Consider the following 12,391-nt stretch of genomic DNA (forward strand, 5'->3'; position numbering starts at 1 on the left):
AGGAGTAACGCGTGGGAGGCTCACGCTGCCCCCGACACTTCCTGATTCTACTGCGCAGGCGCACCAACCGACCTGTAGGAGTCGATGTCCACAACTCCCGATAATACGGCCAATGTGTATTAGTATGAACGACCAGCTAAACTGAAAGCAATGTGGAGCGCTGGGCTCGAACAGGCGAGCCCAGCGTCTCCGCATTCGTGGCGAGCGCCTTGCCCACTACGCCACGTAGCCGCCCATACCATGGTATTATTTAAGTACAAAAGTGGTACCAATGGTGATCCCTGACTTTTACCGTGGCTTTACCATGATCAGCAGTGGCATGGTACATTATTAATATACAATGATCAGCAGTGCCATGGTACATTATTAATATACAATGATCAGCAGTGCCATGGTACATTATTAATATACAATGATCAGCAGTGCCATGGTACATTATTAATATACAATGATCAGCAGTACCATGGTACATTATTAATATACAATGATCAGCAGTACCATGGTACATTATTAATATACAATGATCAGCAGTACCATGGTACATTATTAATATACAATGATCAGCAGTGCCATGGTACATTATTAATATACAATGATCAGCAGTGCCATGGTACATTATTAATATACAATGATCAGCATGGTAAAACTGAAAATGCCATCCAGCTACCATGGCACCTGTAAGGCCTGGATTAGTGTAAAAAACGAGGATGGCACTGTGAATTTTACAAAACAATGTATAAACAATGCTTTAATGAGAAATACACGATACAATGATTAAGATATATACAACATGGCAATGTGAGACAATATTGAACAACCAAATAAATAAATATTCAAAACGAGATTCGGTCTTACAGTTTACAACCTGAACATTATGTTTACAGTATGTAGCGTCACGTCCATCATTAGAGCTCTCACTGAACTGTGCTGAACTGTTTCTGATTAATCTCGATATATCAACAAAAAAAACCATTTATTTATGTTTCATGTACAAAATGTAACCCTAGGAATGTGATCACATTGTGTTATATTACAAAGTATTTTGGAGATTGCGGGAACAGCATCTGTGTATATATACCATAGTTATGAGAGTTGGGACAATGTTTTTCTGTTAGTGGGACTTTCTTTCCATATATGGCTGTGGTTCCACCTCTGAGTTCTCCCCCCGCTCAGATTCTTCAGTGCGCAGTTCACATTTCAGCCTCGTGCAATAGGAAGCTGAAAGAAATTGCATAATTTATGAATTAACCTCTTAAGCCCGATCGGTACTGGGCCGAGATTTATTTCACGTCACAAATAGATCAATACAGTCCGTATTAGGTGATGTTCTTTTTCAAATGTAGCCAAGAGTAAAGACCCTAACTGTAACTGAGGGGTACAATTCCCTGACTGTATTATATAAGTATGGTATCATTAAACCACTACTGTCTTATGTACATTACTACTGGCCATACAGTACACAGGTATATCAGATGAACACTTCCCACAATGACACGGTTCCACACAAAACTGGGTTATAATAATATTTATTAGCAGCAATGATAGTATATAACAATACTTTACGTAGGGTCGCGCTTATAAGGCGAAAGAATGTGCGTGAGTAAATCAATAACGTAAGTCCATTATCATATTACGCAGGAGATAATGAATACCACCTGTATCTTAGGAATTATATCTATGGTACACTAGTAAGGCAGCGGGAGATACTGGTAGGGTCCCTCCGGTTGTAGGCCAGCAAGGGGAGAGGATTTGTCGGTAGTAGAGTCTGGGTCAACGAAGAATAGGGAGACTCCAAGTACAGGAGACGGTGCAATAATCTCTTGATCCGCAGACGAATAACAGCTATTCTCCGGCATGCAGCTCCGCATGGAAGAAAGCTAGCCAGCCTCAGGCTTCTTAGAGGCGGGCTCGACGTTGCTCCTCACAGGGTAAATCCCACACAATTGTGGGTGTAGACGATTCTCCGCTCCATCAGTTACAGGACCAAAGCAAATATAATCCAGCCGAAAAGGGCTATGTAGTCGTCGGGTAGGTTATCCAGTGTACATGTCCACACGGTCCTCGTCTAGGGCTCCTCGGGTGAAGGCGCCAGGGTAAGCTGCCCAGCCTGGATAAGCACACTAGCTGGTACGAGGAAACGTTGGTGATGCTGGTCACTGTAGAACGGTAGCCGCACGATACACTATACATAAATAGACTATTACTGAATTAATAGAATAGGTCGAACTCGACGGTACAGCGTTAAACTCTGATACTTCAGTTATTAATTCGCACGCGGTCTCAATGCTCTATTTGGGGCCAAACAGGCCATACTTCACCGCACGTTGTATCGTGGGTGAGGCTTCAACTTATTGGGTAACTTAACTTCTGTATTCACCTGCGCCGTATTTATACGTTAGGTGAACAAACTAGTACCAGCCTTATTCCTGTCTCGTATTCTTGCGCAGAGCCGTTCATGTCCAGGCAAGTCTTTGGCGGTGACTTTGAACTAGACCTTGGGGGTATGGCAGTGGCGCCTAAGGGACCGCTGTCCAATAGGAGAACGAAATATTATGGTCTGTACTAGGTAAAGGGATATTCCGTGTATATGTACAAGGAATACACAAGGGATATCAAACGATATACAAATATTATGCAATATATATCAATTAGTAAATATATATATTCGGTTTAATCTGATCCTTCGTAACACTAACCCTATCAAAAATGTATATTTTCAGCACTACGTTTGTTTAGCAATGATTGTTCGCGCATTGCATCGGAAATCTGAGGATTTAGAAGACAGGAAGCTATCATGAAATCGTTGTAGTCCTAAGAAAGAGGAGACCCAGCGCTTTCGATGGATGTCTAAATTTCATAAAACTACACTACCCAGCTCACACCAGCCGCAGACAATGGAAGTCCAATCATTTTTGACTTAGACATATTGACGTGATAGTCGTGTCTCAATCCGGTAAAAAAATTCGGACATTATACAAAAGTAACTGTACTTACAGTAGATTTCATTCACGGCTGCCATTGGAAAGAGGAGATTTGACCCGTATGTATGACTTGGCCATAATAAGGTAATTTATATGCCTGATATTCTATATGAATTTCATACTGCATGTGTCCGGATGGCAAAATTCAGTACTGTATCTACAAAAATCCCTGTAAATAATCTGCCCTTTGAATGCCCTTTCATTTGCTTGGATCTTTAGTACACTTGATCTCAAGGAGGTGCTGAATGAGCTCAGTGTCATTTTCTCACTTTTGGTAAATGTTAGCATGGTGTTATTCACCGTCAAAGATGGAAAAAAAGGCAATCTTTTTTTATTTACTCAAGCATAGTAACATACACAATATTTCTGACACTGGGAATACATTCCCTGAGGTCCATAGATGTCCCTAGATACCAAGACCATGCAAATGGACTTGGAGAAGTTGAGAAATCTTCCATTTACTTGGGTATGTACTTTTAGGTGAATTTTCTGAAATATGGCTAGGGCTTATTTGCACAGACGGGCAAGCATCCGTCACTGACTGACACTGTTACATGTGACTGTCCTGTATGTATTTATGTATATATGTATTTATTGTGGGGATTGGGAGATGGGAAGGGGGGCGTTTGATGTCTGATGTTTCATGTTGATGTGCTTTTAACAAACTGTACCGCAAACAATTACCACCAACCATCGTTGTGTGGCATTAAAGTATCTTGTATCTGTATCTTGTTAAGACAAATATATTAATAATTTAATCACAAAATGATGTATCAGGCATTTGAAAAAAAGTAAAACTTACTTTGGAATATTATTGTAGTTAATTATATTATTATTTTCCATATTGGGTGTATATTGTGTTGGAACAAGATGCACTGCAGCTTTCTCAAGAACAGATAAACCACAATGACCCATTACAGTCAGCTGCTACCATAGCAAATGTAAGCTAGTTTTCACCAATCTTTGTTCTATCACCACCCCGCCATGTAATGCAATGGAGCAGTTAATGCAATAATTATGGAAATCCTGACCCACTTGCAGATGAAGATTATTAAATGGATGGATTGGTAAACCTCTGAGACCCACACAGACCCATTTTAGTCTTTTTTTGGGGGGGTGTGACAGGGGATCTTTAGGGGGAGATAGCAGGTCAACAGTAGATCTTTAGGGGGAGATAGCAGGTCAACAGTAGATCTTTAGGGGGAGATAGCAGGTCAACAGTAGATCTTTAGGGGGAGATAGCAGGTCAACAGTAGATCTTTAGGGGGAGATAGCAGGTCAACAGTAGATCTTTAGGGGGAGATAGCAGGTCAACAGTAGATCTTTAGGAGGAGATAGCAGGTCAACAGTAGATCTTTAGGAGGAGATAGCAGGTCAACAGTAGATCTTTAGGGGGAGATAGTAGGTCAACAGTAGATGATCTTTAGGGGGAGATAGCAGGTTAACATTAGATCTTTAGGGGGAGACAGCAGGTCAACAGTAGATATTTAGGAGGAGATAGCAGGTCAACAGTAGATCTTTAGGGGGAGATAGCAGGTGAACAGTAGAGGCCATATAGACATATAGTGTTGTACATGATTTGAAACCTGCGAACCTGAAGATTAATTTAAGATGCAGCTCAGCTCTGTGCTTTTCACAGTGTCATAAATCTGTAATAAACATTGTATTTTGGTTAGGCGGCCATTAAAGATTTGAACGTTTAGAGCAAACCTGGCAATTACGGCCCACGGGCCACTTCCGGCCCTTTGGGCGTCCGTGTCCGGCCCGCGGTAAATTTTTACAATGGGAGATAATGAATATTGAGCAGAATTAAGTTCAAGTTATCATTGGTTCGGCCCTCCAACACAGTTCAGGTTTCTCATGTGGCCCCTTGTAAAAATGAATTGCCCACCCCTGGTTTAGAGTGTATGGGATTAGCATAAACTGGGCATGTTTATAAAAGGGGAGAATCGTGGGTACCCATAAAACCCATTTTCATTCAGATATATTGAGGTGAGAGGTCAAGGGGTCCCTTTGAAAATGACCGTGGCATTTTTTGCTTACATTTGAGAGTAATGCAGTCTAAACAGTTATACATCTTTAATTCAACTTCAGCCCTGATCATAACCATTTATTTTTTGATTTTTTGTAATGTCACATAAAAAATGAAGTACTCCCACTTTTCTGAAAATAATTGGTGTTAAATCTGACATTACAAAAATCCATCAAAATCTGTGTTGCTGCTAATCATTGACACATGCCTAGCCTGTAATAATCCCCCCCAGAAAAATGTACTTTGCATTTGATATATTGAAAATATTTTACTTTTTTGTGTTTTTTTTTGTGATGCCATCTCACAAACTGGCATTTAAATTGTAAAAATTCAAAAATTCCTGCACCAGAATGCAGGAAATAAAGTTTTTGTAACAAAATAATTGTGTGTGTGTGTGAGAGAATGACGGACAATTGCTTGCTGCGTGAGAGAGAGAGAGAGAGAGAGATAGAGATAGAGAGAGAATTAAGTACATTTGCTGAAATACAGTTCTTAATTTTCTCACTTGCTATGTGAGAATGTTAGTTATTATGTTCTCAATGCCCCTTGCATTGTATGAGTTGTGTGGAAGCGTTTGCTAGTTCAAGTGCTATCCCTTTGTACATTGTGGCTGTGTCTGACAAAAGTTAACAATAAATAATGGTATTAGGAATACATTTGCCTCCTGCGTGAACTGTGCATAGCTGAATAGACTGTATTTTAACGCCGGTCATTATGGTGGTACTTGGAGAGCCAGCTATGTTCTCAGGTGGTACTTGGTGTAAAAAGTTTGAGAACCACTGCCTTAGGGTGTCTATGTTGGTTATGATACCACTCCCTTCGTGCTAGCTTAATAATGACCATGCTACAGCCTCTGAAAGACCTGGGTCTCGGAGTTTAGTCTTTTGCTTTACGTTTTTCTCAGTGTGGGTGAAGAAATGCTCCACATTGTTCCCCTCTTTATTTCTTAGGCCAAAATACAGGGGTGTAAAGAACTTGAGTAATTGTACTTTGTTACAATACTTAAGTACTGTTTTGTGGGATTTGTACTTTACTCAAGTATTATTAGGTTTGTATACTTGTATAGGTTTGATTAATAACGTTAACATTATTAATCCTGCGACCACACTTTATTTACAAACAGCCAATCAAATCCCCATCAATGGTAAATGAACCCGCCCATACCCATGCTGGTTGGTCCTTGTGCAAGACTAGAAAGCAGGGATCTTTGATTAAACACCTGCTATCAGAAGAATAGACAGTCAGAGGGACGAGCTACAGAAGATGGCCACAGACGATAGTACGAGTGATGAAGAGGACGGAAATGGAACATTTCATTGCCCAGGAATAAAAAAAAGTTTTTACTTTTACTTTTTAGTATTTAAGTATATTGTACAGTGTGTTTTTAGCCAGATACTCTGACTTTTACTTGAGTACGATTTTGAGACGGTACCCCTACTTTCACTTTCAGTATCATTTCTGGGTACTTTTTACACCCCTGACAAAATACAAACAAAACATCCAAAAGTCAGAACCCGCCTCCCATTACAAATGAACCAAGTCCCTTCACTTTTCACGTCATGTTAAAGGTGAAGTTAGGCGTACCTTGCGGGAACACAGGGAGCCTGAATACCCCCTCCGACAGGCGCAGACGTTGGGGCGGATACAGCGGCTGCCATACAGACACTTCTGTTCACAGTGAGCTGCAGAGACCAAGAAGAGAGGAACAGATCAGTGCTGTGAGCTGCAGAGACCAAGAAGAGAGGAACAGATCAGTGCTTTGAGCTGCAGAGACCAAGAAGAGAGGAACAAATCAGTGCTTTGTGCTACAGAGACCAAGAAGAGAGGAACAAATCAGTGCTTTGAGCTACAGAGACCAAGAAGAGAGGAACAGATCAGTGCTTTGAGCTACAGAGACCAAGAAGAGAGGAACAAATCAGTGCTTTGAGCTACAGAGACCAAGAAGAGAGTGAAGGAATTTGGTGTTTTTCATTATATGTAATGTATATATTGGGGGGAGATGACAGCATCTAACGGTGCTAGGTCAGAGAGGTGGATGTGCAGGGTGGTGGAGGCGGTGAGAGAGAATCACTCAAGGTCACTTAGCTTGTCAAGCACACAACAACTGATAAGAACAGCCGCAGGCACAATGGTCAGAGAGAGAGTTTTGACATTAATGAAACAGACGTTTTTAATGTGTGTTTAAAGGTTAAAAGCAGTTGCCATGGCAGCGTCACATAGTAACGAGGAAAGAGGGGCGGGCCTGTTGTTGCTATGACGAAGATCATATAACAGCAGTTTTCTTCCGGGTAAGGGCAGACTAAGAAACAAATCCCACAGGAGAGAAGAACCATCAGAGACTCTCATCCCTCTCACCCTCGCCGGTGGGGGGGGGGGGGGAGATGACACATCATCATTAGCTTCGGCTAATGGGAGAAGGGTTCTGGCTAATGACAAGGCCTTAGCCATCATTGGACTGAACAGCAGAAGAGACGATAGAATACTAGATTCAGTTTTCTTCCCAAAAGACTGTTCAAGGACGAAACGAAATGGGTAACATCTGAGGCTTTTGTTTATGTAATAAACAACGTTTTTCAAGAAAGGTACTACGCGGCCTAGTGTCAAATTCTTATGCTTGCGGATTGCATTAAAGGGGGATTCCAAAGACGTGGCTGGGATAAATTGTGCCAGTCAGTCAGCCAAAACAAATTCTTGGACCAAGGTCGAACCGAGAGCTCTGGAGTCGAAGGCCCTCTGGGAGATAAGAGTGGCGAGCGGCGTCCCACACCCCCAATCCCTAGTCCCACCCCCCCCCCCCCCTTCCTCTGCATTGGCGCTGCACTGTCGGCTGCCTCGTGTGAGGGAGACCTCCCCCACCCAGGACTTGTGCACTCCCCCCCCACCTTCCCCCCCCCTCCCACTCCCCCCCCCCCCCCCCCCCCTACAGCCCTGTAACAACCCCAACCCACTCCCCCCTCCTTCCGTAAATGGCGCTGCCTATGACGGCTGCCAGTCTGTTTGCGGTGGTGAATATGCATATGTTTGTCTCAAGGCTCTGTACCATTATTACTATCTAAAATGTAATAATTGTGGAATATTACTGTAATGAGCTGTATGTGTATGATCCAAGCGTCCTATGATCCTCATAGGAGCATAACAGAAAAAAGCATTCCATGTGAAGGTATTCTGTATCTTTGCATGTCAACTAATAAAGAAACTTGAACTTGAAACTTGAGATTGTACAGCCAGTATGAGAAGACGTCAAGGAAATAAACACAACGCAGAGTCAACGGATGGAGAGGTGATAACACAAGCCAACAGACGAGAGGTGATACTGGCTGATTGATCAGAATCTAACAACAAATCAGTGCTTTGTGCTACAGAGACCAAGAAGAGAGGAACAAATCAGTGCTTTGTGCTACAGAGACAGAGAAGAGAGGAACAGATCAGTGCTTTGAGCTACAGAGACCAAGAAGAGAGGAACAAATCAGTGCTTTGAGCTACAGAGACAGAGAAACAGGAACAAATCAGTGCTTTGAGCAACAGAGACCAAGAAAACAGGAACAAATCAGTGCTTTGAGCTACAGAGACAGAGAAAACAGGAACAGATCAGTGCTTTGAGCTACAGAGACCAAGAAGAGAGGAACAAGGGCAGCCGGGTAGCGCAGCGGACTAAGCGCCTGTCTACCACCACAGAGACAGTGGGATTGAATCCAGCTGTGGTGCTTCCGGGTTGGCCGACCCTCCATACTAACACAATTGGCAGTGTCAGAGGGTGGGAAGCCGGTGAGGGTGGGTCCTGGTCGTTGTAAACAGCGACTCCTACAGTTCGGTCGGGGCGCCTGCACAGCAAGGGAAGGATCTGGGAGAGGTAGTGTGACCCTTCCACACGTTACACTCCCCCAGTGAGAGTCCGCGCTGCCAGGTGAAAAGAAGCGGTGGGCTGGCTACACATGTGTCGGAGGAAGCATGTGATACTTAGTCTCCGCCCTCCCAGACCGACGGTAGGGGGTAGAGTGCGCAACGACCAGGAAGGGGATTGGGAATTGGCATAATGACTAACATTGTGAGGGGAGAAAAACGGAAAAAGAAAGGGGGAAAAGAAAATAAAAAAAAAAGAAACAGGAACAAATCAGTGCTTTGTGCTGCAGAGACCAAGAAACAGGAACAAATCAGTGCTTTGTGCTGCAGAGACCAAGAAGAGAGGAACAAATCAGATTGATTATTAATTTCAATATAGAATATTCGTTGACAGCCCTACAAGTACAATTAGTTACTGCACACTACATCACCCCTGAGTGGAACATGGAAAGCCAAACTTTCCCCCACTGTACCGAAAACCCGTACCGAACCGCGACTTCAAAACCGAGGTACGTACCGAACCATGGTGTTTGTGTACCGTTACACCCCTAGTGTCATGCAAGGGGACATGTAGGGTGTGTGTGTGTGTGTGTGTGTGTCCCATGCAAGGGGACATGTAGGGTGTGTGTGTGTGTGTGTGTGTCCCATGCAAGGGGACATGTAGGGTGTGTGTGTGTGTGTGTGTGTGTGTGTGTGTGTGTGTGTGTGTGTGTGCATGTGTGTGTGTGTAGCAGGGCCACCTACGTATTTGGCACAACATGCCCTGCCAGCCTGCAGCGCAGTGACAGGTGTTGGGGCCGACGCACTCCCCTCCGTTCAGGCACTTCTGAAGACAGGTGGCTGCTGGGACAACAACACAGTCAGCACTGGTTTAGAGCAGGAACACAACAACATCACCGTCTTCTCCAGAGTCAGAGAAGAAGATAGCCGAGCTTTAAACTCCGGGAGAGGCGTTTTTGACCCACACCTCCTACACTGTAAAAAATAAACGTTTTTTCACTGGAAATTCACTGTATTATTTTACAATTACTTTCGTTTTTCTACGTTACGTGTAAATGCCATACAAATACAGTAAATTACCTTTTATCAAAATATTAACCATTTAATAAAGGTTGTAATGTGTAAATGTATTTGATTTGACTGTAATTTGACAGTAAGTATTTGGCAACCATTGATGCCAGACATTTACCGTTTTCTTGCAGCTTTTTTTTCTTACAGTGTAGGCTAGCTTGCAGCCGGATAGCTTTCTACTGAACGCACAGACAGGAAATTGGTATCGATGTGGTGATGTTCCTAACAAATTTTCGTTGTACCAACAATGACAAATAAAGATCTATTCTATTCTATCTTCTTGTCTGACTCTGGAGAAGGCGGTAAAGCGCTTCAACCCCCCCTCCAACCTGTTTGATGTTTGTTACTGTGGCTCTATGTTAAAGCATTACATCACGCGCAGGAGTGGGTTATGAGAATTAGACCATGCCTAGGGGTGGTCGTTAGACGTTAGACCCCCCTAGGCATGGTCCAACCTTATTGCTATACAATAAACACACATTAATTGAAGATTTATTGAAAAAAACATCCGCAGAAAAAGTAGTTCCCAAAAAAAATAAAAGAGAAGTTGCCTCCATGTGGAAGCAGCTCGGAAGTGCATCCAACTGTTCTCAGTGTCTCTCAACTAAGACATCCAACAAACTAACACATCCAACTGTCTTTCAACTAGACATCCAACAAAATAACACATCCAACTGTCTTTCAACTAGACATCCAACAAACTAACACATCTAACTTTTCTTTTGTTTTGAACCTACTTTCTATAGAACTTCATTCTTAGATGCTTCTATAGAAAGTAGGTAAAACAAATTAAAAAAAGTTTTAAACCTACTTTCTATAGAAGCAGCTGGGAGGTGTGCTGTTTTAAGTGAGCGTGGATTATTGAATTGATTGATTGATTGCTAATTTTATTACTGTCCGCCTTGTTTCCAACTGGTTAAGTTTAGGCACTCTTTCGAAGTCGCTCTCTTTCGAAGTTGGTTAAGGTTAGAGTTTGGAATCAGGGCTGGTGGTCTATCACCCTGCTCTAAAGACAAACTCTAACCTTAACCAACTTCGAAAGAGAGCGACTTCAAAAGAGTGCCTAAACTTAACCAGTTGGAAACAAGGCGGACAGTAATAAAATTAGCAATCAATCAATTCAATAACCCACGCTCACTTAAAACAGCGCACCTCCCAGCTGCTTCTATAGAAAGTAGGTCAAAATAATTGCAATTAATCAATCAATCAATCAATTCGCGCAATTTTTATTTTGTTCCACAATGACTCATGACCCATCAATTACATCATCCAACATTGTTTAAGAAATTAACACATTCGCCGTGACAGAATCGTTTTTCATTTAGTCTTTATGACCCTATCACCATATCCTTTCGTAACGTTTACTGTCCGGCGTGTCCGCCATCTTGCTTTCACTTCTAAAAACTTGCATGGCAGAGTGATAGTAATGCGGTTGTGGGCGGGTCTTGGGACCAAGAGCGTGGGGTTATTATTACAAATACCCATGTGTAACTTGACTGTTTCAGCCAATCAGAATCGAGAAATGTGCATGCCGTTGTATAATTCTGTGTATCGCATGCTGATTTCCCCTGTTTCCCTTATGTCTTATGTTCCTTTTTTCGTTTCTTTGTTTTACTATGTTCCTCTGCCTATTGTCAGCGACTTCGGGTCGTTGAGAAGCGCTATATAAATAAAATTAATGATTATTATTATTATTATAATGTTGGCGTGTTCCTTAACTTAACTTATATTTCTCCAAAGATAACATTTTTGAACTTTCACGGAATGCTTAGTATGTATTTATGTAAACATGTCAAATTGGAACAGTAATATACTGCTTTTACAACGTTTTACCTTCTCTACCACTATATACATTTTTTTATTTGATTTAAAAAGGGGTTACCAATACAGGCAGCCATGTTGGAAGAAGGAGAACCATGCCAACATTCCTTGCAAGGCCTCTATTGGATTATTTATTGTGTAATATTGTGTAAATTACTTATTATATGAATTTCTTCCATATAACCCAACCACTATACACATACTGTATATTTACCATCAACTATGACCAATAATATATAATTGTTGATATCTGGAATGTAATCTTATAGATGAGAAAGCATTTAGCCCATTTTGACAGCCTTTAAATACTTACAGATGTTACACACACCTTGTACAGCCTCAAAAGTCAGTCCTTGTATCAAAGGCTCAAACAATACATTTCAGTATAAATAAATAACATCTTCAATTCGATGAATTTCCCCATTTTAGGTGCAACAGAAGACTCAATGTGCCTTTTAAAGGTGCGATAGATAACATTGTATGTAGAGTAGAAAATATATAATACATCCACATTTTTCTGTAGTAGTAGTAGTTGCAATATCCCAAAAAAGAATATCCAAAAGAAATGGTATAAGCTGGAAAACACGGCGGGTCCATAGCATGAAGTCTTATGTAGTACAGGTCCAAATTTCATAAAAATCCATTC

The 12,391-nt window shown here is 41.8% G+C and overlaps 1 protein-coding gene across 1 annotated transcript in view; it reads right to left on the reverse strand.

Annotated features, from left to right (window-relative positions):
* Positions 1-886: 886 nt before the first annotated feature.
* LOC311229323 (uncharacterized protein) overlaps positions 887-12,391 on the reverse strand; it is a 36,615-nt gene continuing 25,110 nt past the window's right edge. Inside the window, exons 7-9 of the mRNA XM_084315400.1 lie at positions 9,598-9,696; positions 6,598-6,695; positions 887-1,218 (exon numbers count right to left, since the gene is read on the reverse strand). Of these exons, the coding sequence (XP_084171526.1) occupies positions 1,198-1,218; positions 6,598-6,695; positions 9,598-9,696 (218 nt within the window). The 3' untranslated portion in view covers positions 887-1,197. The remainder of the gene's footprint in view (positions 1,219-6,597; positions 6,696-9,597; positions 9,697-12,391) is intronic.

This window comes from Notolepis coatsorum (assembly GCF_963971535.1).
Source record: "Notolepis coatsorum genome assembly, chromosome: 1".
Taxonomy (NCBI): domain Eukaryota; kingdom Metazoa; phylum Chordata; class Actinopteri; order Aulopiformes; family Paralepididae; genus Notolepis; species Notolepis coatsorum.